Genomic DNA, 27,433 nt, shown 5'->3' with positions numbered 1-27,433 from the left:
TATTTTAATTTCTGTGTTAAGTTATTTCTGTGACACCACAGTCAAACTGATTAAACTTCCTATGCATTTCTCCTTGTTTTGCATTTATTGTTAGGATTATTTCCACCCCAACCCATGGACAGAGTTTGTTTAATTAAAGAATTCCATTTCCATCAACTTGGCTTTCACTATATACAGTGCAAAGGGAAGTGCTTGCAAAAATAATACTACCATTAATAAATAAACCAACACAGACAAGAGATTAAAATTATACTACAAATAATACACAAACAAACTGATATAATAATATTTTGCGGCCAAGACTTTTTTGTAAACCATAATACCAGAAAGTGCCAATGCCTGCTCGACTTTCAGGGTTTTTATTTAAGTAAGAAACTCATTATGAAACACACAGAAATTAGGTTTCACTCTCTCTTGGCCGTGATCAAAATTTTTCCCACGAGAAGGGGGAAGTTTCCTGTTGTTTGCTGCTTATCAACATCATGCAGATATTATTAGATTCAGGTGACTCATGGGTTCAAAGGATGTCTTTATCTGTGAGGTGCATCGCAAATAAATGTCCATAAACCCGCCTAGAAACCATAAAAATAATTTAATTGGGACTGCAGAACTAAGATAATCATGTGAATCATCACATATTAAAGTTGTCTGCCAAATCAACAAGTTCAAACTAAGTGCCTGCACAGATGGATACGTGGCAACACTTCTTGCTGCATTCAAAGCTGTTGGCATTACTCAGTCTCTATTATTTCCTATTAACAAATAACTGATGCCTGCACTTTGCTTTGTCTTTAAATCAATAAGCAAAATACATTTTGCCACGGTGAGTTGAAAACTGAATGCTGAGTTATTTTTCTTTTCCAGCAGAAAATGTATGTTTTCCTTTTTTCATCAAATTTTCTTTGCCTTTACCTTCCTTTGCCTTTACCTTCCCCTGCCTCTCTCCCCAGGTGATGTGCTTGAGTCAAAGATGAGTCAGAAATGAAGCAGAACTATTTTTGCAATGCTATTGATACATTTGCTCTCCCTCTGCCCTTCTGCTTGCTACATGCCCCTCATGTTTCCATGTCTTAAATACCAAACCACCAACTTCTCCAGGAGGTTTGTTTGCACCATGTTATACTATAATAGCATGATAAAATCCCTCACACTTGTTTTACACTGTCCTTGCTTTTTTTTTTTCTTCTTTGCAAGTGTCAGATGGACAGATTTTGTTTTATTCACTGACAGGTGTGTGTTGTGTTCAGCCGCTGCTGGTGCATAATGGTAAAGACAAACTGCATACTGTAGCTAACTCGTGTTTAAATGTAAACAAATACACACTAAAAAAAAAAAGTGGCCTCAAGTCGTATCTCACAGATGAACTCCCTATTTATCTATAGACTGACTCTGATTGGGATACTTATATTGCTCAAATTTGGCCAACCCTATTCGGAATCGCGTTATAGCCGCTCTCCTTTTTGGCCCCACCGGGATGCCGTACAGACCGTCGCTGGTAGCAAACCAACGGTGAGCGACAGTTCCCTCACGAGCAGGTGAAAGTACTCCCTAGCAACTTTTTCTTGTGAGTAGCACCTTTTACGGACGAGTCAGTCATTGCAGTAGAAAACAAAATATCCACGAGGCCCCGCATTTGTGTTATTAACTGTCGTGCATCGCTACTTTTGTACTTGTTTTAAGGGCTAACAGAAAAAACCGGCTAAGCCTTTTTATAGTTAGCTAGGTTAACTTGCTGCTATGTAATGCTAGCCGCGTTTCTCAGGCGACTGTTAGTAACGATGTACCTCAAAACACTTGACATTTATCAACATTGTGTCTGTTCTGGTAAAACGCGCAGACGGAGACATGTGTCGCTCTAAACGAAGCTTTCGGACCAGACATTGTGATGTTTCCAGCTGAAAACAGGTTGCCACTGGAAGCTAACTCCTGTACAACCGGCTTCAAGTTCCCCCCCCCACACACACTGAATTGTTCTTTGTCTTTTATTATTATCTCGTTTCAGTGTTCCCCTTTTCGCAATGGCATCGTCTGCAATGATCACCGTCCCCACCACCGCCTCCCGTTTCGCCTTGCTTCAGATAGACTCGGACTCGGACTCCGACACCTCTGAGCCGGGGAAGACCACCACCAAAACCGGACGGGACTCCGCTGGGAAGCCCCGAGCTGGGAAGGCAGGAGCAGCCGGGGGGAAGTCAGGTCAGGGCAACGACAAGAAGAAAGACAAGAAAAAGAAGAAGAAGGAGCAGCAGCAGAGTGAAGCAAATGAGGTGAGTGACTGATGATGGGGCAGGAGAAACCCACATGAACCCCTGCATCTATCTATGCATGTTTCATATCCTGGTTGTAGCCTGTTTGTTGTTTTACACAAGGTGATGTCAATTCGACCGCAACAATGGATGGAGCAACTAGATTTATATGAGAAGTTTGACAAACATCACAAAATGTTGTCTTGATATCACTCATAGTCAAAAAATATGGCTTTCATGCAAAACAGACAGTGATAATGTGACAGGATGTGAAGTATATCAACCAGACAATAACGGCCCTCAGCAGGGTAATAAGCAGTGTGGTTTGCATTAAAAATGTAGAGCTTGATTAGTTTGTATCCAGAAAAGTTATTGCAACTACCTTGATGTTTAAAAAATGTCAGCATGTTTAGATTGACAACGAATAATACAATTGTCATAAGTGGTTGGAGAAACTCAAAACTGTTACTTTTCATGTGCATGATGGTATCTCTTTCCCTCAGTTACGTAATCTGGCCTTCAAGAAGATTCCTCAGAAGTCCTCCGCCCCGCCTCCCTGTATGTCACTGTCTGGAATAGCCAGCGAACTCCTCAGCCCTGCATCAGGGGACCACAGCTTGCCTCCAGAGGGCTGGCAGCAGTGGAAACAGAGGGATGAGCAGGTAAGAGACAGAGAACGACTCCCATTAGGAACATGAGAGCAAGCCAGGATAACCACAGTACACAGCCAGGACCTGTTCTGATTCAAAGAGACATGTTCACATGTCACCAGTCAAGTAGTGGTTGTGTTGGCAGCATCCATGTTTGCATGGATTGATTGTCTAACTTTAGAACTATATTTCCCAAGTACCTTTTCTTGCACATTATTGCTTTAACCTGCTCTCTTCTTAGATTACGTCTGAATTATATGAGGCAGACCTGGAAAAGGCTTTGATTCTCAGTAAACTGGAATACGAACAACAGAAACAGGTACGTTGCATACACATACCTATACTGCTTTCAAAATGAACTTACTGCAGATACTGAATGTGTGATGACAAAATAACTTTTCAGCTCACCTGTAACCCTCTCTGGGTCTCTTTTTGTTGTTGCTGTGGAATTAAAGCAAACAGAAAACATCAACACTAAGAAGAAATACTTCATTGTTAACACAATTGAGCTGCATCTGTCTGTCTTTTCACAGCAGGATCTGTAGGTAATAGGTCAGTAACTGTTCATGCTAAAAGGCTGACTTAAATTTGGATTTTTTTAAATTTATTTCCACGTCATAATAATCCTTCTTATAGGAAAACACCATGAAAAAAATTAAGTTGTATACTTTTCACCTGATATGATAGAAATACAGTCCTGTTAAAGCTAAAAGTCTCACACAGAGCACTGGAGTAGGGACAAAACAAATTAATTTCTGGCATCAAATGGAAGTTTTATTTTTAAGCCTCCTTTAGTTTAGTTTTGAGTAAACTGTGATTCTGAGTTCAGGATGTTCAGTTATAATTTGAGTTTAAGTCAGTTGGTGTGCTTTCATTCATCAGAACAACACAAGCACGTCTTCGCCAAAGTCACGAGGAGGAAAGGAGGGCGGAGGGAAGAAGGACAAAAAGAAGAATCAGCAGGCAAAAGACAAAAAAACAGTTTCACTGCAGGACTTCCAGGCTGAGGGCAGTGTAGGTGAGAGAAACCTACCCACTAGTTTCAAAAACCACTGAATTAGGATCTCCTGTAGTTCGTAGCCTATAATACATGTCCTTTACTCAGAAAACTATAGCCTATATATGCACTCTGTCTCTTTGCAGAACATTCAACTAAGAAACAAGAAAAAGAGGTGAGCAAGAATATGTTCTGTATAAATATACTAAATACACTACTATATATGAATCTGCACAGACTACAAGGTTTATGTGGGCCTGAAGACCATGAGTGATGTCAAACACTGTCCACATTCCCATTCAGGATGTTAGAGCAGCTAACCTGGCACTAGGAATCGGGCAGGAGGAGCGGTTCTTTAACAAACTGGAGGATGACGTGACTCGGATTATCCAACAGGAGAAGAGACGTGAACAGTACTCTAACAGCCAGGGGCAAGAAGTCAACACGTCCACAGAACACGAACCAGTGAGTAGACGGAGACATACAACAACACAATGCTCATCTAGCCGCCTGTGCATGAACATGAATAACAGTCTCGTCTTATATCTGACCGTGTGCACATTTTCCTGTGTTTGAGTGAATAACAGTCGTCCAAGTAAAGTTTGTTCCCCCTGACTTTGCTAAGTTAGTGAGAAGAATGAATTTGTCCTCACTTGCTCTCCTCTTCCTATTATTCCCGTCAGGACCCTCGGGCTGAGCAACTGAAGTACGAACTGGAGAAGAAAGACCAGGAAATTGATAAGCTTAAGAAGACAATCTCACAGTGGGAGGTCAGCAGATTTTCTCTGGAAAATTATGATTTCACCCATTTTGTTGTGGAATAGGTGCTCTTAAGTTAACCATAGTGTGTGGCTGTCGCCTGCAGCACTTTATCTAACAAGCTTACTGCAGCTGCTTTGTACTTTATCACTCCTTCCTTTAAACATTTTAAACTGTCCTTGTAGACCAGTTCAGAGTGTATGTACAGCTTTCCTTTAACTGAGGTTCCTTGAACTGTTCAGGTCTGCAGGTCATTTTCTTTTTTGATACTGTAAGCCACAGTCCCTTTTTAACCGATACACAAACAGCTTGGTCTTTGTTTTGAAGTGATACATCTAAGGAAACAGTAGCATTGAGGTTATGATTAACTTGTTTCATTTGAACTTGTGCTTAAAAATCTGCACATGAGACTATTTGAGTGTGTAAGGTGCCAAGAAAGAAATCAGCCAGAAGAGAAAAGCTGGAGTTTTGAGAGAGGCTGAATATGGACGACTTAGTGGACATTTCTTTTTAACCTTCTGTCGAGTATCAAACCGTTCAATTGGTGCTAAATTTGAAGGCAACTGGAATTTCTTTTTCAGTTCTTGAAGACATTTCACCTCTGAAAGAACTGAAAGTCCAGTCCAGCTTTTCAATTCTGATAAAAGGTTTTTGGTCTTTCATCTTCCCTTGGCAGGTGAAATACAAGGAGGTGAAAGCAAGAAATTCCCAACTGCTGAAGATGCTCCAGCAGGGAGAGAGTGAGTTCAGCATTGCCCAAATTACAGCCTTCTTTCCTTTCCTTTTCTTACGTTTACTTTCCTACTCCTCTCCAAACGAAGCCAAATGAATAATTGATGTGATCTGCCTGATGTCTCTTATCTGTCTCCTTCAGTGAAAGATAAAGCAGAAATCCTTCTACAGGTAGAAGAGCTGCTACATATAAAAGAAGAACTGTCATCACAGGTTTGTTCTCGTGAGATAAAGATTGTGAGTGAGAGATCTGGGTGTGTCAGATTTTTGTATATTTATGTGCATTTTTTTTTAGGTAACATTACTACACGCTGCCCTTGAACAAGAAAGATCTAAAGTCAAAGGTCTGCAGTCAGAGCAGCCGAAACATCAGGTGAGAATTAACCCTCATTTTTCTCAGTTTCTTGTTGCGTCTGACTGATGTATGGATATGTTGCCATAACAGGGAAGAATAAGAATTTGTTGTAATCTCAGTTATCAGACTTTTGGTTTAGAGAGACCCGGGCCCGTATTCACAAAGAATCCTAAGACTAAAAGTAGCTCTAATTTCCCCTTAAAGTTAAGAGTTGGACATTGTGAAGATAAAAGTTATTCACAAAGCATCTTAGGCCTTAAGAGACTAGGTGACAAACTGTTAAGAGGCCTAAGAGTTTCTTAAGCAGAGAAGGAAACAGCGGAAAGATGGAGAGATCGGAGAAATATTCTCCAAACACTGAACAACAGCGATTTAATTAAACGCTACATATTGGACTGTGCAGGGATAATGTTTGTCCCACCTTGAAATACTGCAATAACAGCAGAAATGAAGGTAATCCCACCATTATAATGTTTAACTGGAAAAATGCACCGATACAGCAGTGATGACTGTCAAAATCCACCTTTTACAACCTCGTATTGTAGTGCTGTTTGTTCTTTTTTTTTTGGAGGTCTACAGTATACGTTGCAGGCTCACAAACGGACAATCATGGACAAAATCGTTATATTCCCCTCCTTTTTTCTAACAACCAATCAGAGCTTTAAAAAAAAGAGTCATCCCAAGCAACATGGTCAACCACACCTCACTAAGATAAAAGTTTCTGTCCCCTCCTTGCTCAGAGTTGCTCTCAGAAACTAAATCACTATTAAGCTAAGATTCCTTGCTATGAATGGGAGCTCTCACTCTGAGAGCCTTTGTGAATACGGGCCCTGATGCGTGCATGTTCCTTCTTTCCCTCTCTATAGACCAGAGAAACAGAGGCCAGTAGGTCAGATGCAGTGAGAAAAGTTACAGTGTAAGTAATAGTCAGAGTAGATGTGAGGTCAGTCTCGGTTCAACTTCGGAGAGTTTGGACTTCTTTGTCCTTTTTCTTTTAATTTCATCTTAATTAATTAATGTTTTTTTTGTGTGACATAGGCCTAAAAACACACAGCCTTCAGTAAAGTAAATGCTTAATAATTGTGTCCTTCCTTTTGCTTATGTTTGGCAGGGAAATAAGAAAGGGAAGAAAGGCTCGGAGACAGATCTATGAAGGTTTCCAAAGGAAAATGCCTGAATAGAAAAAAATAAATGAATGAATGAACAAATGAAGAAAAGCATTACTGATCATAATCAGGGTTTTCTTTCTTTTAAGTTCTTCTTCTTTTTTTTTAAGTTCTTTTGTTTTTTAGCTTGAACTCTATGTCAGCATAAATGCATGCCTCCCTTAATTACACACACACACACACACACACACACACACACACACACACACACACATACAGACAGTACAGTATACACTCCATGTATTACACAGCTGATCACGACAAGAATTAAATTCAAAACTTGATTGACTTTGGAATTTGTGTTGCAACGGTACCAGGGCACACGCTGCTGCCCCCTGCAGGCTCAGGTGTGTCACTGCATCGTAAGTATTGATGGTTTTGTGCCCCATCTCTTTCTGTGGGTTTTAATGCCAAATTGACGGTTTTTGTTGGTTTGTTTTATCACTGTTAAGTAAATAAAGTACTTTTTCAGTGAACAAAATTATTTCATTCCTTGATATGCTGTTTTGAATGTCAACATTTTACAAAACCTCTAAAATGCTAAATATAACTATACAGCAATAATAATAAACGCAGCCCCAATAATTTATAATTAATTAATCAATCTATGCAGCATATTTCAAAACTTAAGTTTCTTCAAGTAGCCTACTTCATACAATGCATCAAATTAAAATGAATTCAAAAAGGATCAAAACTGACAGACCAATTATATTAATGTAAGAAAGTAAATCTTGAAAGTTACATGAAAAAAAAGATGATTATAAAAAATAAAGAAACACAAAGGTTAACCACTTAGAAAGATGTTTTAAAAACAGATTTAACTTAAATTTTAACCGAATAATATTCTACCCCAGTCCCGATTATTTTGTGATGGGAATTATTTTTATTGTGTCAAACCTCAGCCCAAACGGTTTTGCAGCGTTATGTAACAAGTGCTGTGAAGTGAAATGCAGAGGATATACAAATGTATGTGGCCTTAGTGGAGATATTTTGACAATGATTTTTGCTTGAAAGGCTTAAAACACGTTTATTTTCACTGGAGGGAGATTTAAAAGAAAAAATAAGTAAAATACACCTTAGTCTCAGAACTGCTGATTAGTTTTGTGGTCTGCTATTTCTTTAAATTGAATCTCGGCATAACCATAGTCATGAAATAATTTATGTAGCTAACTGCTGGCAGTGGCCTTTGTGTAAAGAACTGTAAATTAGAGTCGCGTCATTCCCATCACGTAATAGAAAGATGCAGATCTGTATGTGCTCCTTCCTGCGCAGTCGGGTCAGAGCTGCACGCATCCACACAACTTTCTGCCGAGTCATCGGCACCAAAACACGCACCTCCGCACTGTGACTGTGCGCTGCAATCCGGGTCTGCTCAGCGTGAGGCCGGACAGCATTGACATGGATCAACTGAGATCACCAAGTGAAAATCAGAGGACCGAGATGATCCACGTTGCCGTCAAAAGTCCCACGGAGAGCAAAGACTTCACGGTCAGAGGAGACTGCACCGTCAGACAGGTGAGGAGAGCACACAGCCTCGGGGTCTGGAGGCTCTGTGCGTAAAACGGCTCAGAGCCGATACGCAGTGATTTCAGTATTGGTTCCCATATCGTAAACTGATCATTATGAACAAAACCTGCCAAATTATGAGATTAGGCCGGTGCTGTGTGTTTATTGTATGTGTGTGTCTGGTGGACAAAGCTGAAATGGGATCTATCAGACCGTCTGGGAGCCTCGGCAGAACAGCTGGTACTGATCCACTCTGGTCGGGTCCTCAGAGAGACAGAGATCCTGAGCCACCTGAAAGGCCAGCATGAGACAGTCAGTCTCTGCATGATCCGAAGGTACACACACACACACACACACATGTTTTTGTCTCAGCCGTAGACTTCACTCAGCCTGATAAAATCATGTTAAATTGTGACAGTGCATCTGTGCAGACAAAAATAGTAGCTTCAGCCTGAGTGCTGAAAAATTCAGAGATTTCTGATTTTAAAGGGATAGTCATGCTTTTGTAAAATTTGCAGCCACGTGACTCTATGCCCCATTTCTGTCAATGTTTGTTAAATAAGAACTTTTGATTAAAACTAGCATTCACAGAGGATCCTTTTAACCCATAAGAACCCAGACCCATTTATCCTTGAAGGAAAATTAAGTGGGGTGAAACACAGACCAAGTGGAATGCATGGAACACATTTTTGAAGTTTTTTTTAAATAGCGCCACCTATTGTCAGAGATCTGGAATGTTGCATATATGTCACGGGCGTTTTTGGTATCTTAAATTTTCACTTGAAAATAAATGGGCGTAACATTTTCTTTTGCTCTGTAACACAAATTTGACCTTTTATTTGCATTTCCATAACATATATCAAAATTACAAATTTGCTGGTTACTATTAACACCTTTTTAAGACAAGTTTCACAACAAAAAAGGGCAAACACTATAGAAATGTGAATATTGCCTCATATTGAAGGCTTTAACCAGTTACTGAAGCCTTAAAAGCTGTGCAACCACAATTTTCTTTCCAACTACAAATACCTTGGCATCTGGATGGACAGTTGTCTTAATTTTAAGCACCATATCACCACCCTCATTGCTAAACTAAGAACAATACTTGGCTTTCTATACAGAAATAAGCACCGTTTTCCTACTCACCACAGGAAAAAAATTGGAGATACTATTTTTTCTCTGTTTTAGACTATGGAGATGACATCTATGGAAGAGCTGCTAGTTCCACTTTGATTCCACTAGATGCTGTTTACCACTCAGCCTTACATTTCATTTCCAATGATTCATATAATACTCATCACGGCACTCTTTATCAAAATGTCGGCTGGTCATTTCTGACAGTAAGGGGAAAACAGCATTGGTTTTTATCCATTTTTAAAGCCCTGTCACAGTTATTGTCTCCTTATTTATCATCTCTGTTAACTATGAAATCACAAAACATTGGTACCCACTCACAGAACTGATTGTTGGGTCATATTCCATTCGTCAGAACTGAGCTGGGTAAAACGTCCTTCTCTCACAATGCACCACATGGGACCCTCTCTCCCATCATTACAGCAGTCCAGAACCCTTGTCTCAAACCTGGTTCATGACTGTTTGACTGAGTTAACTTTTCTTATTTGTTTCCTAATATTTTCTTATGTAAACTCTCATTCTTCTTTGCTGTATTTGTTGTTCTGTATACAACATCTATTGCACGTCTGATGGTCGTCAGTACATCCTGAACACTGTATCCTATTTTGTTACAGAAAATACAGCAAAAAAGCATAATTACATTAATATGGGACCAGCATGGGATACTAAAATCTTGTTCATTTACTGAGAAGAGTGTCTCTGCTAAATCTGTGGTTCAATTTCCGGACTGATATATCATTTTATTAAATATTGATTGAATTTGACATTATTTTTATGTTAACATTTTTAAATTATGTTTTAAATTGAACAACATAGAGTATATTAATTCAAAATACCTGAATCACCTAATTCAATTGAGCAGTTCTTTCCCATTTTCCTCATTGTGACATAGGCGTCACATGGTATTTTTCCTGACTTTTTTTTACGATGTGACGTATATGTCACAGCAATATTTTCTTAAGTTGTTTTATATGAGTTTCTTCAAAAAATGAGGTCAGAACAGGTTAAATACAACAAGGGACATGTTATAAAAGGATTTGCATTGTGAAATGGGTGGTGGCTTATTTTATTGACAGAAGGCAAGCTTTTTAAAAGTAGCGGCCTCTGTGAAATGTGCCAACTCTGCTGGCCACCATCTTGGAAATGTTGTCATGGATAGAGAGTTTCACAGAGAGTCATGTGACTGCACCAGGATGTTGAGTAGATGTCACTTAGGGACTTTATGAATTAAAAGTTCAACATAAATATGTGTAAGGGGCTTTCCAGGACACTTGAAGGCAGTGTGACACCCGTGTCACCGTGGGTCCTTATGGGTTAATTTGTCATGTCACGGACAGATGAAATCAGCCACTGCTGTTACATAAAGTCGGTAACACTTGCATACTTGCATTTTAACTATGCTACTAGTACATACTGTATCAGTTTGTCAGTATGACATACGTACATAAGTCATAGGTCAGACATCAGATCAGCACACATACTGTACCCAAATGGCTGCTCTGTTTTATTGAAGTTTTTGGAAGTGCCAATATTCAACTTCCTGTTTCAGATTGTTTGATCTGGCACAACATATATATCTAGGCTACACAAAGATGCTACACAAGACACCTGAAAGTCTAGATTCAGGTTGCGTTTCTTCCTCTCAGGCCTCGGCGTTCCTCAGCTGCATCCACCAGTGACCCAGCCTCAGACACAGTCCAGTCGGAGCTCACAGATGTTCTGGACTCTGACCACGATATGCTCACACCATCTCCCACCTCTCCCCTCTGTCTGGGTAAGAACAGCAAAACACTGAAACTTGTTTTCTGCCTTTTTCTCAAATTTCACACTCGCACTTCACATCAGTTCAAGTGTCATTCTTCTGTACTTTTGACCTGATCCTGTTCCCACAGTGGAAGGACTTGAGAGTCTTGGCCTGACAAACAATGGACCCGGCTTCTTCCCTGCACTCCAGCGGCAGATGGAAAAGCAGCTGTTGTCTGACCCGGAGATGATGCGCTGTGTTCTTCACAGCCCCCTCGTGCAGAGCACCCTCTCTGCCTCCGGCCCCCAAATGACCAGACAGCTCATTCTGTCCAATCCCCAAATCCAGCAGCTCCTAGAGACAAACCCAGAGGTGGGAGACATGCTTAACAACGCGGACATCATCACACAGGTGGGAGTAGTTCGGGATAAAAATAAGTGTATTATTTCAGGAGGAGATTTCTCCTGAAGCAAAATTTTTCATTTCACCGTGGCTTGAACAATTGCTCCCTCATTCTTTCTAATTTCCCTAACACATGTGTTTTATGTCTTCTTGCTCTTGCTTCCTTTTCCAGGTGATGGAGCTCATCAGAAACCCTGACCTGATAGAGGAAGTGATGCATAATGAAGACAGAGCTTTAAACAATTTAAAACCAGAGCAGAACGACCCTGAAACTATCACGCATGACTCTGATGCCTCTCGGAAGACTGAAGCAAAAATACAGGAACATAATCTCAAACTATCACAGGTGCACTTTGCAGCTGATGTTTCCCTGAATTATCTGTTTCAATGAAATTAGAATAATCTTGTCTATTTTAATCCACTGACTGTTATTACTCTCCTTTAAACCCAGCAAGGAGTACCTGTAGTGGTGAAGTCCTCCTCTGGGAATCGACAGACGCCCAGAGGAGAAAGAGACCAGACACCGCCCTTGTCTAGTCACTCCACAGATCCTCTCAGAGAACTGACTGCCTCGCCCACAGCTGATCCAAACCCTCAGAGCAGTAACACTGCAGGCAAGAAGACACACATCCACCTGCTTCACACAAAGTGAAACAGTAGAAATTAAGTACCATAAATAAACATGAGACGGTTAGGGTTATCAAATCAATCAGGCAAACCACATAATCTATCTTTCACTGGATCTCTGTTTTTTGTCCTTTCATGTATTTAAGGTTATTTTGGAGGTGTTTGTACACTGAAGTTTAATCGGCTATAATTAAACATTTTAATGTGCCTTTAAAAAAAAATCTATCTGGTCTCCTCCCCCTTCCCTCAGGCCTGCAGTCACTGCTGGAGGAGATCACAGCCAGCCCAGGTCTGATGGAGAGCCTGCTGTCTGGGCCGCACGTCAGCAGTCTCCTCAACTGTCTCAGCCAGAACCCGGACCTGGCTGCACAGGTGACGTGTTTGTTGATTGGTAGTTTTGTGTGATCATTTTTTGTTTGATAGTTTAAAAAAATAAGGATTTTAGAAGTAACTTTTGGTTAACATGTTGTCTTAGTGCACCATGTCTCAGTCTCTATCTCATAGAACTTGACTGCTACTGTATATTGGGAATTCAGCTGCAGATAAATGGCTGAAACCAGCAGAATACAAATGGCTGCAAAATCATATGGCCGCCAATCAGGGGTCTGGACCTAGGCTCCACTCCCTCTCTGCACTTTTAGTTAACATATCCCCATAATCTATACTCACTTAGATAGGTCTTATAGTCCAGACTGCTCTCAATTACTGCCTCTTTCAGATGCTGCTAAGCCACCCTTTGTTCTCAGGAAATCCTCAGCTGCAGCAGCAGATGAGACGGCAGCTCCCTCTCTTTCTGCAACAGGTTTGTTCTCCCTATTACATTTAACTCTTCACTGCTCTCGCATCTTGAAACTGCAACACACATGATGATAAAATGTCATGTATTAAATGCATTCATCTTTTACTTTTTACTGCTTCACAGTGCTTATCTTAAATAGCTTGATTATTAATTGTGAATCCTTTGTAGATGCAGAGTCCGGAGCTGCTCTCAGCCATGTTGAACCCCAGAGCCATGGAGGCTGTGCTGCAGATCCAGCAGGGCCTACAGACTCTGGCCACAGAGGCTCCCGCCCTCATACCTGCGTGAGTAAGAACAGGGTGGTTTTGGTTTTTGGGTAAAAGATTTGTGTTTTGAATTGACTGTAAAACATTTTACAAGTGATGCTCCATACCCTCCTGCAGGACTGGTCTCGGCAACACTGGAGCCAGTGTTAATGTCGCCCCAGAGCTCGCATCTGACTCTGTTCTGAACAGCCAATCAGGAAATGGTCCTCAGGTTGCCACGGTGACAGAGGAGCAGCAGCAGCAGTTTGTACAACAGATGCTACAGGCACTGGCTGATACCAATAATGGGGTAACTCCGCCTTGCCTTATTATAACCTTGTTTCCAGCTCCTGCAAAGGATTTGAACAGATTTTTTTTCACCAGTAAATAACAATTAAGGCCGATTTAAATTTGTCATGTATCTGGGAAAGAAGTCGATGTATGTTATTACTTTGGGTCTGAACATGCATTTGTTTGAGATACAGGGGATATACTGTGGACACATTTTCAAAATTCCTATCTCCAGAACAACAGAGAGACACACATGAAGATTTGTCAATTCATGTTGTTTTCAATCATGTTAATGTAACAGGTGCAACTTCAATATCTTTCCTGTCCTGTCAGGCCCGTCCTCAGGAGGCTGAGTTCAAGGAGGAGCTGGAGCACCTGAACTCAATGGGCTTCAGGGACGTACAGGCCAACCTTCAGGCCCTCATCAGCACAGGAGGAGACCTCAACACTGCTATACAACAACTGCTTGGTCTCTGACACACACACACACACACACACATGCTCAAGTGAATACACGTAGCAACATTTGCATATAAGTTCATCATTACATGATGACTATCAACAATAATGAAGTGCTTTACAGATATCAAACACTAAAGACATGCAAAGCCATATTTCTACTGCTGCACTTTCAAAGACATGCTAATATTCATTCCTTAACTTCACGTACTAACATGTGTCTGCAGTAGTAGTAGTGACACTGTAGTAAAGAATATTTAGTCCTGCCATCAAAGTCACCTTCACTATGCTCTACACGTATTACCTTATTTGATTTGAAGGCCTAAGGATAGTGGCTGGCATAAGGCGACCGGACCATCAAGCCACCTCAGGCAGATTTGTGATTTTGAGTGTAGTGAAGAAGAATATAATTTATTGTCATTGTACACAGTGTTACAACTAAATTGGTTCAGGATACCCTTACCATAGTACAATAGGATAAAATAAGTAAGTAACAATACATATAAAAACAATAAATATGAAAACAATAGAATATAAAAATAATAAAATACAACATACTAAAAACTATAAACTATCCCTCACCCACGGATCATTCATATATTGCACATATTATTGTTCAAGAGCCCGATAGCCCAAGGGTAAAAAGTGTTTCTGAGCCTGTTTGTGCGTTGCCTCAAGACCATGTACCTTCTGCCAGAGGGCAGCAGGTTAAAGAGGCTCTGACTGGGGTGAGATGGATCACGGAGGATCCTATTTGCCCTGTTGAGCCCCTGAGAGTCTGCAATGTCCTCCAGAGAGGGCAGGAGGCGGTCGATCATTTATTGTGCTGATATAATGACCCCTGCAGGGCTTTCCTGTGCATAAATTATAAACAAAAAATACATTATAGACATGACTTCATTTGTTTTTTGTTAAGTAAGAACTGAGAAAAGATACAGACCTTCTACTTTGTACCACCAGAATGAACACTTTGAGTTAATATTAAAGTAGAAACATGAGAATACAATAATTCTTTCATCGGTGACCTACACTGGTGCAGGTCAGTTGACGTACTTAAATTCACCTCACACACTGTAATTGCAACTGCATACATATTCAGAAATATCAGTGATTATGGGACATGGGCACATGAACTCATATTTTTGCAGTGATAATCTTCTCAACACATTCTCACAAACATGAAAGAAAAAGAGAGGGAAAAAAAGACCAGGCCTGAAAAAAAAAAGATTACAATAGTATTTATGATAATGATAATACCAATGATTTACTTTGGTATAGATGAGCCACTTCTTAGAAACCCTTTGTGCCTAACTGTCTTCCACTGCACTGACCACTAATGCCTGGGATTAGATGCACCATTTAACTTTACAACAACTGAGCAACATACTGTCGCTGACCTGTGGAAGGTGTTGAATGCATGAAAGGTGTTCACTTTTTCTTCCAGTGTCTTTTTGGGATCATTTTGTTGTCTTTCAATTATGAAAATGTTTGTTGCAATTCAGCTGTTCTGCATAACGGTTAACAGTATGGTTAATACTACTGAATGCCTGTATAAAATGTCAGAAAATACGAGAAATATCTATCACAACTTCCTAGACCCAGCTTCAAATCACCTAATTTATTCAGCCAATGGATTCAAATCCAGAGGATGTTCAAGTTTACACTTATATCAAATAGGATCAACTCCTCATGTCAGAGAGGCTGTACACACAATGCTGTACTCAGAATTGGTGAGATCACAGAGCATCATCACGACAGTCTCAATAAAGATATAAGTCAAACACAAACTGGTGTGCCATCCTCTGTGATTGATAAGGACACGGTCATTTATTATAGAAGTTATCATGCTATTCTGCAATTGCTGCCACTAATATCCATGCTTGAACTTTTCCACCATAAACACCAGGGGGCAGTTACACCTAACTTTTTCATTAACACCAGTTGTTATGGTTTTTTCACAGCTGGAATTATGCAACGACAAAGCATCACACTGCAGTTTGTTTTTTTAAGTATATTTTTGGGCTTTGGGCTTTTCACATTTAATCGATAGCATAGTCAAGAGAGAGATAGGAAATGGGAGGCAGAGAAAGAGGGGAATGACATGCAGCAAAGGGCCACCTGAGTTGGAATTCGATACAGGGCCTGCTGCAGCGAGGACTACAGCCTCTGCATACGGGGCGCCTGCGCAACAACTGAGCTAAACGATGCCCCCACACTGCAGTTTTCTGAGCTAAATTGTTGTTATTCTAATTTATTTTGGGTATATCTACGTGTTAAGATCAGCAGTGTTGTAGGATCAAAGATCTGACATGCCAATTATGTAATGTCTTTACTGATACTAATATCTCATAAGTACAAAGTCATATTTACAGGTGATTTCATAAGAAACAGTTGTGCGGACAGTTAAGTTGCTCCGTGTCAGTGCTCTGTTGCTGCTTTAGTGTCCCCTCTCGGAGACCCAGTGGATTAACAAACAAGACACTACGACATCAGATACGTGTGGATGTGATCCACTTGTCAACCTGTGCGCGTATGTCTGCTGCTGCCAGACTGAGGGTGTTTTAATCTGTGTGTGTGTGTGTGTGTGCTGGTTTGTCTGGATGTGTGAGATATGAGAGTAGCCAAGGGGTTTTTTTCTGGATTAGAAGCTCCTAAAATATTCGGGTTGAGGTTTGAAGATGAGTCACACCACAAAAACAGCTCTACAGTGCTGAGTGGTGTGCGGAGTGTGCTTGTGTGTGTGTGTTTGAGGGACAGTGTGGAAACCTAAAGCTTACAAACACGCCTACGGAGAAAGAAACAGGGTCACAAAGTCTTGACCTTTTTTACATAGTAAGATCTCATTGTCAGGAGAAACCTCACAGCGATATGCAGCAGTGATGAGTTCAACTGAAATCCCCTTAGTCATGTCACTTTATCGTACTCAGTGTGAAGATTGTGCTTCGGATCGGTTGGTGTCAGAGCGTGAAAGTTGGTTTAGCAGATTGAATGATATCATAAAAATAGTTTCTTGTTTATAGACAAAGCATTTTGCTGTCGAGTAGTCAGGAACAGGCCCGTTTAGGAACAGGTGAGAAACCTGTAATGCTCAAGGTAAAATGAAAATGATCTCCCAAAATCATTTAAACCTAGAGGGCAGAGCTGGATGAAGCAGAAGTGGTGAATCGATACAGTTGGTGGCAGAAACATGCCCATAACCCAATCTGGAACAAAGTTTGACAAACATAAATAAAGTTTAACAAACTTGAATTGACTTCACAAGGATAAAGAAGAAAAAAAAAAGATTTATTTTCTGTGATGTGTTGATAAATCTGTTACCCTGCATAGAAAAATAAATTGTCAGCTACTTTGAAATTGATAGAGTTAACATTTCCAGAAGATCTTATTTCTAATTAAACTAATTTTCTTTTGGTTTGACAGATAGATCAAAAAGGCAGGAACACTTGTACTGCTGGTGCATTTGGTTCATTGATTAAAAATCAGTTTGTCATCATTTTCTAATATATTGTAATGTAAACCAAGGGATTCATCAGTGCAGAAAATAAGGCAAATTGATTAAATACCGCAAATGATTATTAGTTGCAGCCTCAGTACATGATGCCTGTCTACTACAAACATGTAACAAAATAAATACAAACTGATCTAAGCAGTAAAGATCTTTGTGTCATACAATGTTCCCCAAGTATTTCGTCTATTATCACTTGTCTCTGCAGTCAAAGATGTAAAATTATATTACAAAATAGTAAAGTAAAACAAAACATAGAATCTTCACGGTGCAAACTTTTACAATGCTTCCACAATCGTCAATTTCATATAGTGCTAATATCCAGGTGAACATTTTTCTTTGTTTCCGTCTGTGCATTTTTGGACAAAACAACAACAAAAAAAACAACCATTTTGGTCCCGACAGTGCTGCATGTTGTGGAACGCCACTTAAGACTCTGTTTGCAATATGTTTTCCGCTAATGAGTTGTTTCCAGAATCACAGATGCGCCACAGGATCACACAAATTATGTACTTCATTCTCTACTGAAGTGCTAATGAGTAGATCAAACCCAAATTCCCACAGCTCTGCAAGCTGCTCTGTGATGCTGTAGCTCCACTGTGACAGCGATTTACCTCTCACCTGTGCTAAGATATGAACTAGATGAGGAGTGGACCCCAGTGGACCTGGGGATGGCACAAGATGAAAGGTTAGATAAGAACCACTTTTTACAATCCCCGGTGTAAAGACTCTCAATGTCCATGCCAAATTTTACATAGCGGAACTACATTTGGACCTGTATTGTATGTGGTCAATCTAACTGGCCTGTTTTTAATCCAGAAATTATTATTAAAAGAAATCAAAATTAGTTATATTATAGGAGGTTGATTCAATTCTGAATCATGTGACATGTCACTAGTGGGTCAATTTCAAAGAAATCAAAGAAAATCAGGGATCATCATCACAGTTAAAAGAATTCATCATTTGACTGTCAGCACATGATTTTGAGGCAGTCCATTAGGTAGATGTTGGAATATTGAAAACACAAAGTGAAATCTTTGACCTGCTGGGGGAACTAGAGGAGAAGTCAGAGGCTTCCTCCTGTGGGCTGCATGACTGTTGTGGCACACTGTCAGTAGTTGTTGAGACATTTCAGTCTGTGGTGAACGTACCGAGAAGACCGACACTGCCATCCCTAGAAACAGTTGAAAATATGACGATGATGACGATGATGATGATGATGAGGATGATGATGTGCTCTGTTTTATCTGCTGTGGTGGTTAAGGCATTACTGGTGAGGACTTCAAGCTGACAATGTGCTTTTCGACCTCCATGGCCATATCAGTAATGCTCCATCTGATGTCCAGTGACAACACATTCTCCCCTTCGGACGGAGGCTCTAAAATATCAAACTGGGACCGCAGCATGTCTGCTTTCATGTAATGTCCCCTCCGGCACATCATCCTCTGGTGAATGAGATCATAGTCACCGTGTAGGAAGAGAAAAAAGACATCGGGAACAACAGGAGGGGGGATTTCTTGGTCTGGACCAGAAGACAGAGCGAGGGCTTTGGCGCCGTAGAGCAGCACCTGTCTGTAGAGGCTCTTCAGGGCGGAGCACACCACAACAGCACCGGAGCCTGAGCGACGTTCTCTGAGGTGGCATCACACACACAGACACACATACAGATAGTAAGTGAGGGCAGAAATGAACACTGAAATGTTGAATGCATAACAAAAAAAAATGCAACAGCAGGAAAATAAACTAAACAAACACAAAGTGAACTCTGGTCACAAACAGCTTAGAAGAAGAAGGAGGAGGTGGTGGAAAGAGAAGGAGAGGTTTTGAGGATGAGCAGATAGAGGAAAAATGAGTGTGACTGAGTGGAAGACTTAAGGAAAAGAAGTCTTTGATGTCGCTGCAGACGTCTTAAGACTTCCCTCTCACCTCTTCCTTCCTCTCTCCTTCCTTTAGTCTGCCTTCCCTCTCCCCAACTCCCTTTCCTCACTATTCTGGTTTTCATCTCAATTTTCAAAACCATCCTTGATATTCTTGATCTTTTTTGACAATTTCACGCTTGCATATTCTTACCTCGCTGCTCTGCTCTTCAGCTCCCGCTCACTCTTTAAACCCATCATCTTCTCCCTTTCTGTCACTAAAAACTATCTTGTGTTTTCTCTGCCAGTGCGTGTGTGTTTGTGTGCGTGTACATATATCACTTTTACCTCTGAATGACTTCATGTAGTTTGAGAAGCCAAGGCAATCGATCCTGAATAGACAATGAAAAACATGATAAGTGGACTTGTTTTTTGTTGTAAACACCATGTTTTAACATTGTAGCAGACATATTTCATTTCTAAGAGATACTCGATGATGGAACAGAGGTTAAAATGTTGATTGCAAACTGCACCACCTCCAGTTTGATGACCTTAGTTGCATAACATTACCCATCTCTCTCTCTCTATTGTCCAAAGCAAGGCAGCTTTATTTGTATTGCACATTTCATACACTAGGGCAATGCAAAGTGCTTTACAAAGCAATAAAATATAGGCTAATAACATATTACAATAAAACACATAAAAAAGTAAAAAGAGAAGATATACAGAGTCCAATAAAGGTAGAAAAATAAATGCCCCAAATGACAGAGCTACTCTTAATCTTAGTGCTTTTTGCTTGTGGAATAATGTAGCATACACTCTTAATGAAAGTAAATAAATCTTGAGAAAACTTCTCTAAGAAAGCAAGAGAAGACACCATCTTACTTTTGGGGTGGCTCACATGAACACAGATTCTGGCTTTGCCCTTCATGACAAGAGGAAGGAGGAATCCAATCACATAAACTTGTGGTTTCAAAGTGTCATTGGCCATCAGAGAGAAAATACATTTAGGTATAAATAGTTTCATTAGCGTAATGCTGTAAAAGTTGGTAAGGTTTAATTGTAAATCAAAATATTCCAATATTTTGTGTTTAACAGACTCAATTGAAAGAGTGTAAGTGGTCATGACAAGCAGACATGGCAGACACTGAGATCAGAATCAGTCCTAATTTGGTTACAAACAAACTGGAGTCATTTGTTTAATACGGCAATGCCTTTAACATGAGCTGAACTCAAATGAGAGGAATCCCATTCTCTTATATCCGAGCTTCAGAGTACACTCATGTCCTGTTTGGTTATGCCAACGTCAATCTGCCAACTCTGATACTGGCATGAAAGATACATTTTCCCCCTCAGCCTGACAGTAATCCTGAATTTACATTTCTGCTTCACATCATTATTTATTCTCAAACTGCCAACTGTTGAGTGTTTTAAAAATATGCCAAAGCTTTGGACAGAGCAGGTCTTGGCGTAACAACCCCCCCACCCCACCCCCCTGCTGCTCAGCACAGATTTCTGAGTGGGAGGTTATCATCAACCACCATACACCGCCACCGGCAAACTGCTGCCAAAATGTTGGCTGCCGCTGCTCTGGCTGTAAGCTTGTATACTCATCTTTTGGGAGACGGCCAGTCAATTGTTTGAAGGTCTCCCTTTATTTTGACAGTCAGCATGGATGAGGAAAAGATAAATATTGAACAAATAAAAATAAATGACTCAACTGAATTTTAGGATTGTGGGCTGTTAGGGAGCAGATCAGTTTCCCTCTCTGCTGCTTTCACTGTCTGCTCTGTTTGCAGCTGCCACAGCTACTTGTTGAGCTGTGTGTCACTGCAGGTCTGAGGAGAGGATTTACTCATGACTGTGGAGAAACAGCGCAGCACTCACACACTGACCTCATCAGTGAGCGGTTCACCCTGAGCCATCTTCTCTAGGTTCTCCTGTGGGTGGAACTCATCCCCTTCATACAGAGGCCAGCCCAGCTGATGAATGGAAACACAGACAGGTGAGGGTCTGGTAACGAGTGAGCACAGACATGAATGGAGGGATATTGAGTAGAGAGAGTTACCTTTTCAGAAAGTAAAGCCCCTAAGCTGCTTCTGTGTAAAAAAAAAAAAGGAACAAAAGTGAAGACAAAATACTTTAATCTGACACCTCTATAGATTTAAGACAAAGCTGTACTGTCACAGATATGCTGCAGTTATTTTACAACACAATGAGTTATTTTAGTATTTTTTCAACCAAAAAACCCTTAAAGTTACCAAGTGCCAACTTTCTCCTCTAAAGTCTTCTTCCTATGTAATACCGGGTGGGTTTTGGATGTTTGCTCAGACAAAACAAAGCAATTTGAGTCCACATCACCATCATTTTATGGATAAAAATACTGATTCACTGATTCATCAAGAAAGAAATCTGCTGATTTTTTAAACAATGAAACCCATGGTCAGTTGTAGCCTCAGTACACAAATGTTGTGTGGAGTTACATCTTTACAGGTCTCTTAAGTGACCTTGTAACAGACACCTGTAGGCTACTGCAACCAGTTCTGTAATACAGTAACATTGATATTTGATGAGACATTGATAGTTGATCAACTCTCACCAACTCAAAACCACACACAAACATAAACAATTCCAATTCATTTTCTGCAGAACATGTTCTCTTTCCTCATGAAACACAATAAACTTGTTTGTTATTTGACAGTATTCAACATACTTTCCACAGCCTGAGACTCCCATTACAATGTAGATCATCCTGTCTGTGGATCTTCAGACACCCATGGACATCCTATAGTGGATTCATGAAGAAGAAAAATCCATGTTATGTGTCATTATATCATTTATTTACACTTGCATTAATATAAAAGCAGCTTGTTTTCCGCTGTACTTAGGTGCATAAGGTCATTTTAATCATAACAAAGCATCATGTTTTATAAGTGTGAGTGTGTATGTAGGCTGTATAAACATGTAGGCTATACACAGTTTACTCCACTACATTGATTATAACAAAAAAATGTTATTGTGCAGATGAAAATTGAAACACAAAATTTAACAAAAAACAACTTGTGACGGATTGTAATGGTACTGATCCCTAAGTCACATACAAAACAAATTAGCTCCACCTTCACTGGCTCCAACAATATAAGTCCCAGTACTTTGAAATTATGTCATTAACACAATGCTACTATTGCTTTTGCTTCAGCAGGTGGCTACATTTTTATTCCATTATTATTATTTTAGTTCAGATTCAGAGCTTAAAAACTCTCAAATGCATCTTGAAATATATTTCCCTCTGAACTGTGGAGTAGTAAAAGTATAAAGTAACCTGAGTGCAGGCACTATCTGTAGAGTAAATGCAGCTACACTTAACCGCTGGATGCGACTTGTAACAAACTGTTGTCGTAGGATCTTCACTTACAGTTAGGAAGGAAAGAAACCTTGCACAGGTGCAGCCCGCCACTAAACGTGTTTCACCCAATAAAAGTCACCAGCTAAAACAATAGTAACGTTAACGACCCGGTTTTAGTAAAACAAAACTCTAGTCTAACTGAAAAAAGAGCTGTGAGTCTGTGAAATGGTCGCTGAATCACTGACTTAAGCCTACATTTCATTCCTACATCAAACACTGGCTGCATGGACCTTGGCCGCGGGTTGTTTTGCTGAAGTACGCGATGACGCACAGAAGCACGTCGGTTACGTGCCAATTTAAAGGGGCCGCGCTTTCTCTTTACGTAGCAACTAAAGTACCTCAGACGTCATTACTGGTGGAAATAAAATAAAGACGTCGGCGGCAGTGATGTGATATAAAATCTCTCTATTAAAAAAATCTCATAACACATTAGATATTTGCTTACTTCACATGTAGAGGGCATATTACATGCATACACAAATGTGGTTAACTGTCTTTTTTCACCCATTTGACTGTAGCTAACTTACATAAGGACTTCATCAATAGTCCTTAAAACAACGTGTCCAGACAAAGCTTATAGTTTCACCATTAAAACTTGGCACAAGCTGCAATAATGAGTGGAAAACATTGTGTTATTAGCAATATATCTACAATTTCACAGGATGGGTGACATTTACAATCTTACACAAGTGGGGGTTCAAGCTGAAAATTTGAAAGGGGGATAAGAAAAAAAAGGAGGGAAGAAGGACGAGAGGAAAAAGTGCGTGTGTGTGTGTGTGTGTGTGTGTGTGTGTGTGTGAGAGAGAGAGAGAGAGAGAGAGAGAGAGAGAGAGAGAGAGAGAGAATAGGGGAAAAGCCATCCTCTCTGCTGTAGATCCATCAGTGGGCAGGCAGGAGACGGATGCAAGCTCCCCTCCCTCCCGCTCTGTTGCATCCATCCATTCTCTTGTCCATCCACCCATCTCTCCATCCACTCATTCATTTCCAAGGGCGTCACAAGGGGTGACAAGACCCGACTGAAACGCACATACATGTGTATGTGCGTCCTGCGTGTGTGTAGCCTGTAGGTAGAGTCTACGCGTGCGTCTGCTCTGCTCGTGGATCCGCTGACATGAGGAGCTGAAACTGAATCGACAGAAGGATGAAAATGCTCCGGTTTCGCAGCCCCAGCATCCGCTCCTTGGACCAGGAGGTCCTCTGCACGATCCGGTTACTGGACGACTCCGAGCTCTCCTGCAGCATCCAGGTAGACGTTCAAGCCTCATGCACCTCATTCATTGTGCTCCCTGTGATTACTGCAAAAAATCACGTGGACGCAGCAGATGAATTTTCTTCATATCGGTGAATTAAAACCATCCTCGATTGAAGCCTGTAACAAGCCTGCATCGTCATTTTGGTTCGTCAAAGAAAATTTAGAGCGCATTGCTCTTCTAGTTTCAGTGCTGCTGTGATTAACATGAGAGGTGGCATGCTTTGCTTCATAGTACTGCCCATATGATAGGTAGTGAAGAGGCGAGGAGGAAAAAAGGCACGTTCAGTCACATCCCTGCATTTGCGTTGGGTTTGTGCATGATATGACCCACATGGAGGGAAGTTGGGATGTAGTTTGATTGGTGGCAGAGGAAACGATGGAGCTCCATGGGTGTGGTGGTGATAATTGAACTGATGACATGGACAGGAAGGACCTCTGTTTGGATTATTGATTTTATATCAGTTGTATCAAACTGTGTGTGTGGAGAGAGGCAACTAGCTGTGCCTACTTGTGTGCTCTCAATTCTGTTGATGATACGTTGTTCCCACCATGGTGCCTTCAAGTGTCCCTGCCCTGCATAGCTTAAACCTGACTATTTTTTATGAAGTCTTAAAGAGCAGAGATACACACATATTTTACAAGTCAATATGATGTCATTGTGAGCAGATGTGTGTTTGTTAATAGATCTGTCAACAGCTAGGCCTATAACTCCTGAATAAACACTTAAAACGACATTATAATTGGTCCTAAACCATTTATAAACGTTCATGTTTTGCTTGTAAATGGCTTCTAAAACAACATGAGGGACAGAAAATATCTATAAGTAATTTTCAATCTTTTCTTGCAATGACTCAGGTAGTTCCAGCCCTTTTATGGATAAGTTAACTCAGCTCTTTTTTTCATTACTCATATGTTCATGTCAAAGTACAGCTCAGTGTGCCACCCAGAGAAGCAAACAGACAGAAGGATGTAAGTGTGAGATGTTTGCATGCATACAAACTACTTTGCTAAATGTAATCAGGAAAGACAACATATTCTCAGTTGAGGGCAGACTGATGAAGGTGTGGCCAAGATCCTGATCTACAATCTGCAGACTCAGAGAAAAGGAGATTTACTGTGAGTTACAGCCTATGGTAAATAATTGGTGTTCTGTGTAGTTTTTATGTTGTTATATTCCCAGAACCGTAGCTCTGGACTGTTTTATCATTTAGCCTGGCTTCTATCTGGCAATATTAGTGTGTCTTGAAGGCTTGGAGTGAAGGAGTTTACTGTAAACCCACAGAAATCCAGTCATGTGGGAAACTGGCATGAAAGAAATAAAAACTAATGACTGGATCCAGTTAATGGATAGAAGGCTTTAACTATTGACTGATCTGATATCTAATATTGAAACCGTTTTGGCTGCCTGAACAAAGGAAAATATATTTCCCCAGTTTCCTCAAACAAATTAGATCCTGTGGGCCTGCAGTGTGGATCATACCTGACTCCTGGGCATCTCCAGCCCTAAGCACCAGCTGCTGCCAGAGATGTAAAAGTAAAATCCTGTAAAACTGCTAGAAATTAGAATTCTCAAAACATGTGTGTTTAATAAAGGACAGTGCATACATACATATACATATATTATTCACTTGTACTATACCCTCAGTATTTATTTATTTATTTAGGGAGGACAGTGCACATTAATAAACATGGCACACAAAAGTGCCAGTGTTAGCCAAAGGCTAATTTTCAACTGTGGTCCTCCTGGCGAGGTGTTAAAGGCCATTAAAATTTGCAGCAAATCCTTCAAAGCAGCACCAGCTTGTTGGTAACCCAGTGAGTTGAAAAGAGTTGCGACCGGAGTGAGCGAACGCAGCTCCGAGCGGCACCTGGTCTCATCCTGAGCTTCCTTCAAAAGAAGTTGTCAGCTGCCATGACCCTGTTGCCTTACCCTGAAAGACCAAAAGCACTCACTGCATGTCAAACTAACTGTCTTGCTGATCCTCTACATGTACCCAATCAATGATTTACAAGAGTGCACTGTGAGAAAAGGAAACAAGGAAGAGAGGGAGGTTGTGTCTGTGTTCGTGTTAGTGCTCACATGCATGTATACCTGTGTGTGCTTGCATCTTTGAGAGCACAAAAGTGTGTTAAACTTTGTGTACACGTCTGAGAACATTAAAGTGAGATGCATGAGTTCAAGATTGTTAATGTGACAGCGGTGTATATGCTTTTAGCTATGCCCAGCATATCTGTGCACAATAAGGAAATGGACAGTTATATTTCTAGCTGACGGTGTTTTCCTGGGCTTTCTTTAATGGCTTTGTGTTCCGGTGCTGAGTTGCTCCCTCCTACATATTTCATGACATCCTGTGCTCCTCATGCTACACTTCTGCTGCTCGACAACAGCAGTTCTCCTCTTTCCACTGTATGGGGACCTCCATCTCCGACTTTATCTGCTCATTTTATTCCCTCTCTGCATTGTCATTGTCTTTCGCATTTGGTCTATTCTGCTGCTCTTTGTAGGGAATATGTAGGACAAGATGAGATGCCAAAGACGGCGCTACATTGAACACCATCGTAAAAACCATGTGGTAAAATTGTCCACAAATGCGTCATAACTGAACAATTTGCTTAATATGAGCCTGCAATACCCTTATGTCCTTAAATTTGACTCTAAGGCGTTTTTGACTTTGCATAAGACATGGGGGTACATTATGTACAGTAGGTCCCCCGGGGCACAATGCTTGGCACTGCATGGATTATCCTTATTGAATGAAGACTTCAAAATATCTTGAAAAGCTGTGATAAGTGTGAACATTTCCAAGGCAACAGAGAATGCAATTTTAGCTGAAAAATCAATTATCACTGCAATGGTCATTGCGTAATAACGTCTGATTACTGCAACTGTAAAAATACCACAAGGCCAGTTTATGTCAACACCTTTAAACAACAAAGTAGTTGCTTTGCGTAAAACTAAATGACATTAGGAAGATAAAAGAAGCATCAGATGATGTTAGGAATAAAATTGTTTAAAATAAACACAATGAACCCAGGTTGAATAAAGAGGCCATTACAAGTAGAAAAATAGTGAATGTGAATACAAATCTCTGTAAACAGTTATATGATTGGATGTCACACTTTGACATAATGAAAATCTTACATTGGCAGGAAGTCAACATTGGTGACAGGAAGATTAAAGACATTCGGGTCAGATCTCACACACAGTAAGGTGCACAGCGGTCTGAGTCCATCAGGAGTAAAACACACCACACAACTCTTATCCAGTGGACCACACTTTATCTTTCACACCTTCTATCTGT

The 27,433-nt window shown here is 40.5% G+C and overlaps 4 protein-coding genes across 12 annotated transcripts in view; 3 read left to right on the top strand and 1 right to left on the bottom strand.

The window, feature by feature from the left end:
- The first annotated feature begins 1,429 nt into the window (after positions 1-1,429).
- On the top strand, positions 1,430-6,956 carry gkap1 (G kinase anchoring protein 1). Of its 4 annotated transcripts, XM_085786584.1 has the most exons (13): positions 1,430-1,535; positions 2,003-2,267; positions 2,750-2,908; positions 3,138-3,215; positions 3,779-3,914; positions 4,040-4,068; positions 4,197-4,358; positions 4,577-4,663; positions 5,329-5,392; positions 5,527-5,597; positions 5,680-5,757; positions 6,606-6,655; positions 6,851-6,956. In XM_085786584.1, the coding sequence occupies exons 2-13, from the start codon at positions 2,019-2,021 to the stop codon at positions 6,918-6,920; spliced, it is 1,233 nt and encodes a 410-aa protein (XP_085642710.1). In that variant the 5' UTR covers positions 1,430-1,535; positions 2,003-2,018; the 3' UTR covers positions 6,921-6,956. The 4 variants fall into 4 exon arrangements, with proteins under 4 accessions (XP_085642710.1, XP_085642709.1, XP_085642708.1 ...); XM_085786583.1 differs by lacking the exon at positions 6,606-6,655 and having other exon boundaries at positions 1,473-1,564; XM_085786582.1 differs by lacking the exon at positions 6,851-6,956 and having other exon boundaries at positions 1,473-1,564; positions 6,606-6,674.
- A 1,347-nt stretch (positions 6,957-8,303) lies between these two features.
- LOC146981415 (ubiquilin-1-like) lies at positions 8,304-14,497 on the top strand. Its single transcript, XM_085788255.1, has 11 exons — positions 8,304-8,420; positions 8,604-8,746; positions 11,192-11,319; positions 11,438-11,700; positions 11,864-12,037; positions 12,143-12,305; positions 12,569-12,690; positions 13,037-13,120; positions 13,286-13,401; positions 13,501-13,672; positions 13,987-14,497. The coding sequence occupies exons 1-11, from the start codon at positions 8,304-8,306 to the stop codon at positions 14,128-14,130; spliced, it is 1,626 nt and encodes a 541-aa protein (XP_085644381.1). The 3' UTR covers positions 14,131-14,497.
- A 4,024-nt stretch (positions 14,498-18,521) lies between these two features.
- On the bottom strand, positions 18,522-23,093 carry LOC146981414 (gluconokinase-like). Of its 2 annotated transcripts, none has more exons than XM_085786579.1 (6): positions 23,075-23,093; positions 22,187-22,258; positions 21,542-21,572; positions 21,369-21,455; positions 19,822-19,865; positions 18,522-19,249 (listed from the first exon to the last, which is right to left on the bottom strand). In XM_085786579.1, exons 2-6 carry the CDS (start codon positions 22,222-22,224, stop codon positions 18,877-18,879), a joined length of 573 nt encoding a protein of 190 aa, XP_085642705.1. In that variant the 5' UTR covers positions 22,225-22,258; positions 23,075-23,093; the 3' UTR covers positions 18,522-18,876. The 2 variants fall into 2 exon arrangements, with proteins under 2 accessions (XP_085642705.1, XP_085642704.1); XM_085786578.1 differs by having other exon boundaries at positions 22,889-23,075.
- Positions 23,094-23,751: 658 nt separating this feature from the next.
- frmd3 (FERM domain containing 3) overlaps positions 23,752-27,433 on the top strand; it is a 49,827-nt gene continuing 46,145 nt past the window's right edge. For 3 of the 5 annotated variants that reach the window (XM_085786574.1, XM_085786573.1, XM_085786575.1), the window contains exon 1: positions 23,775-24,125. In XM_085786574.1, coding sequence (XP_085642700.1) covers positions 24,021-24,125 — 105 coding nt within the window. In that variant the 5' untranslated portion in view covers positions 23,775-24,020. Of the gene's footprint in view, positions 24,126-27,433 lie in introns of all 5 variants that reach the window. The other 2 variants (XM_085786576.1, XM_085786577.1) reach the window with 2 other exon arrangements.

The sequence above is a fragment of the Trachurus japonicus genome, chromosome 9 (genome assembly GCF_045865225.1).
Source record: "Trachurus japonicus isolate A0001 chromosome 9, Traja_1.0".
Taxonomy (NCBI): Eukaryota; Metazoa; Chordata; class Actinopteri; order Carangiformes; family Carangidae; genus Trachurus; species Trachurus japonicus.
This window is presented reverse-complemented; position numbering and strand designations above follow the sequence as displayed.

Excerpts from the sequence above, each read along its gene's own strand:
- LOC146981415 (XM_085788255.1), top strand. The coding sequence starts at position 8,304 with ATGGATCAACTGAGATCACCAAGTGAAAATCAGAGGACCGAGATGATC. Across the intron at positions 12,038-12,142 it reads ATAATCTCAAACTATCACAG|CAAGGAGTACCTGTAGTGGT; the intron begins GTGCACTTTGCA and ends CTTTAAACCCAG. Across the intron at positions 13,121-13,285 it reads TCCCTCTCTTTCTGCAACAG|ATGCAGAGTCCGGAGCTGCT; the intron begins GTTTGTTCTCCC and ends AATCCTTTGTAG.
- LOC146981414 (XM_085786579.1), bottom strand. The coding sequence starts at position 22,224 with ATGATCTACATTGTAATGGGAGTCTCAGGCTGTGGAAA. Across the intron at positions 21,573-22,186 it reads GGAGTCTCAGGCTGTGGAAA|AAGCAGCTTAGGGGCTTTAC; the intron begins GTATGTTGAATA and ends TTTTTTACACAG. Across the intron at positions 19,866-21,368 it reads GTGAACCGCTCACTGATGAG|GATCGATTGCCTTGGCTTCT; the intron begins GTCAGTGTGTGA and ends TTGTCTATTCAG.
- gkap1 (XM_085786584.1), top strand. The coding sequence starts at position 2,019 with ATGGCATCGTCTGCAATGATCACCGTCCCCACCACCGCCTCCCGTTTC. Across the intron at positions 3,216-3,778 it reads AATACGAACAACAGAAACAG|AACAACACAAGCACGTCTTC; the intron begins GTACGTTGCATA and ends TTCATTCATCAG. Across the intron at positions 5,598-5,679 it reads AAGAAGAACTGTCATCACAG|GTAACATTACTACACGCTGC; the intron begins GTTTGTTCTCGT and ends ATTTTTTTTTAG.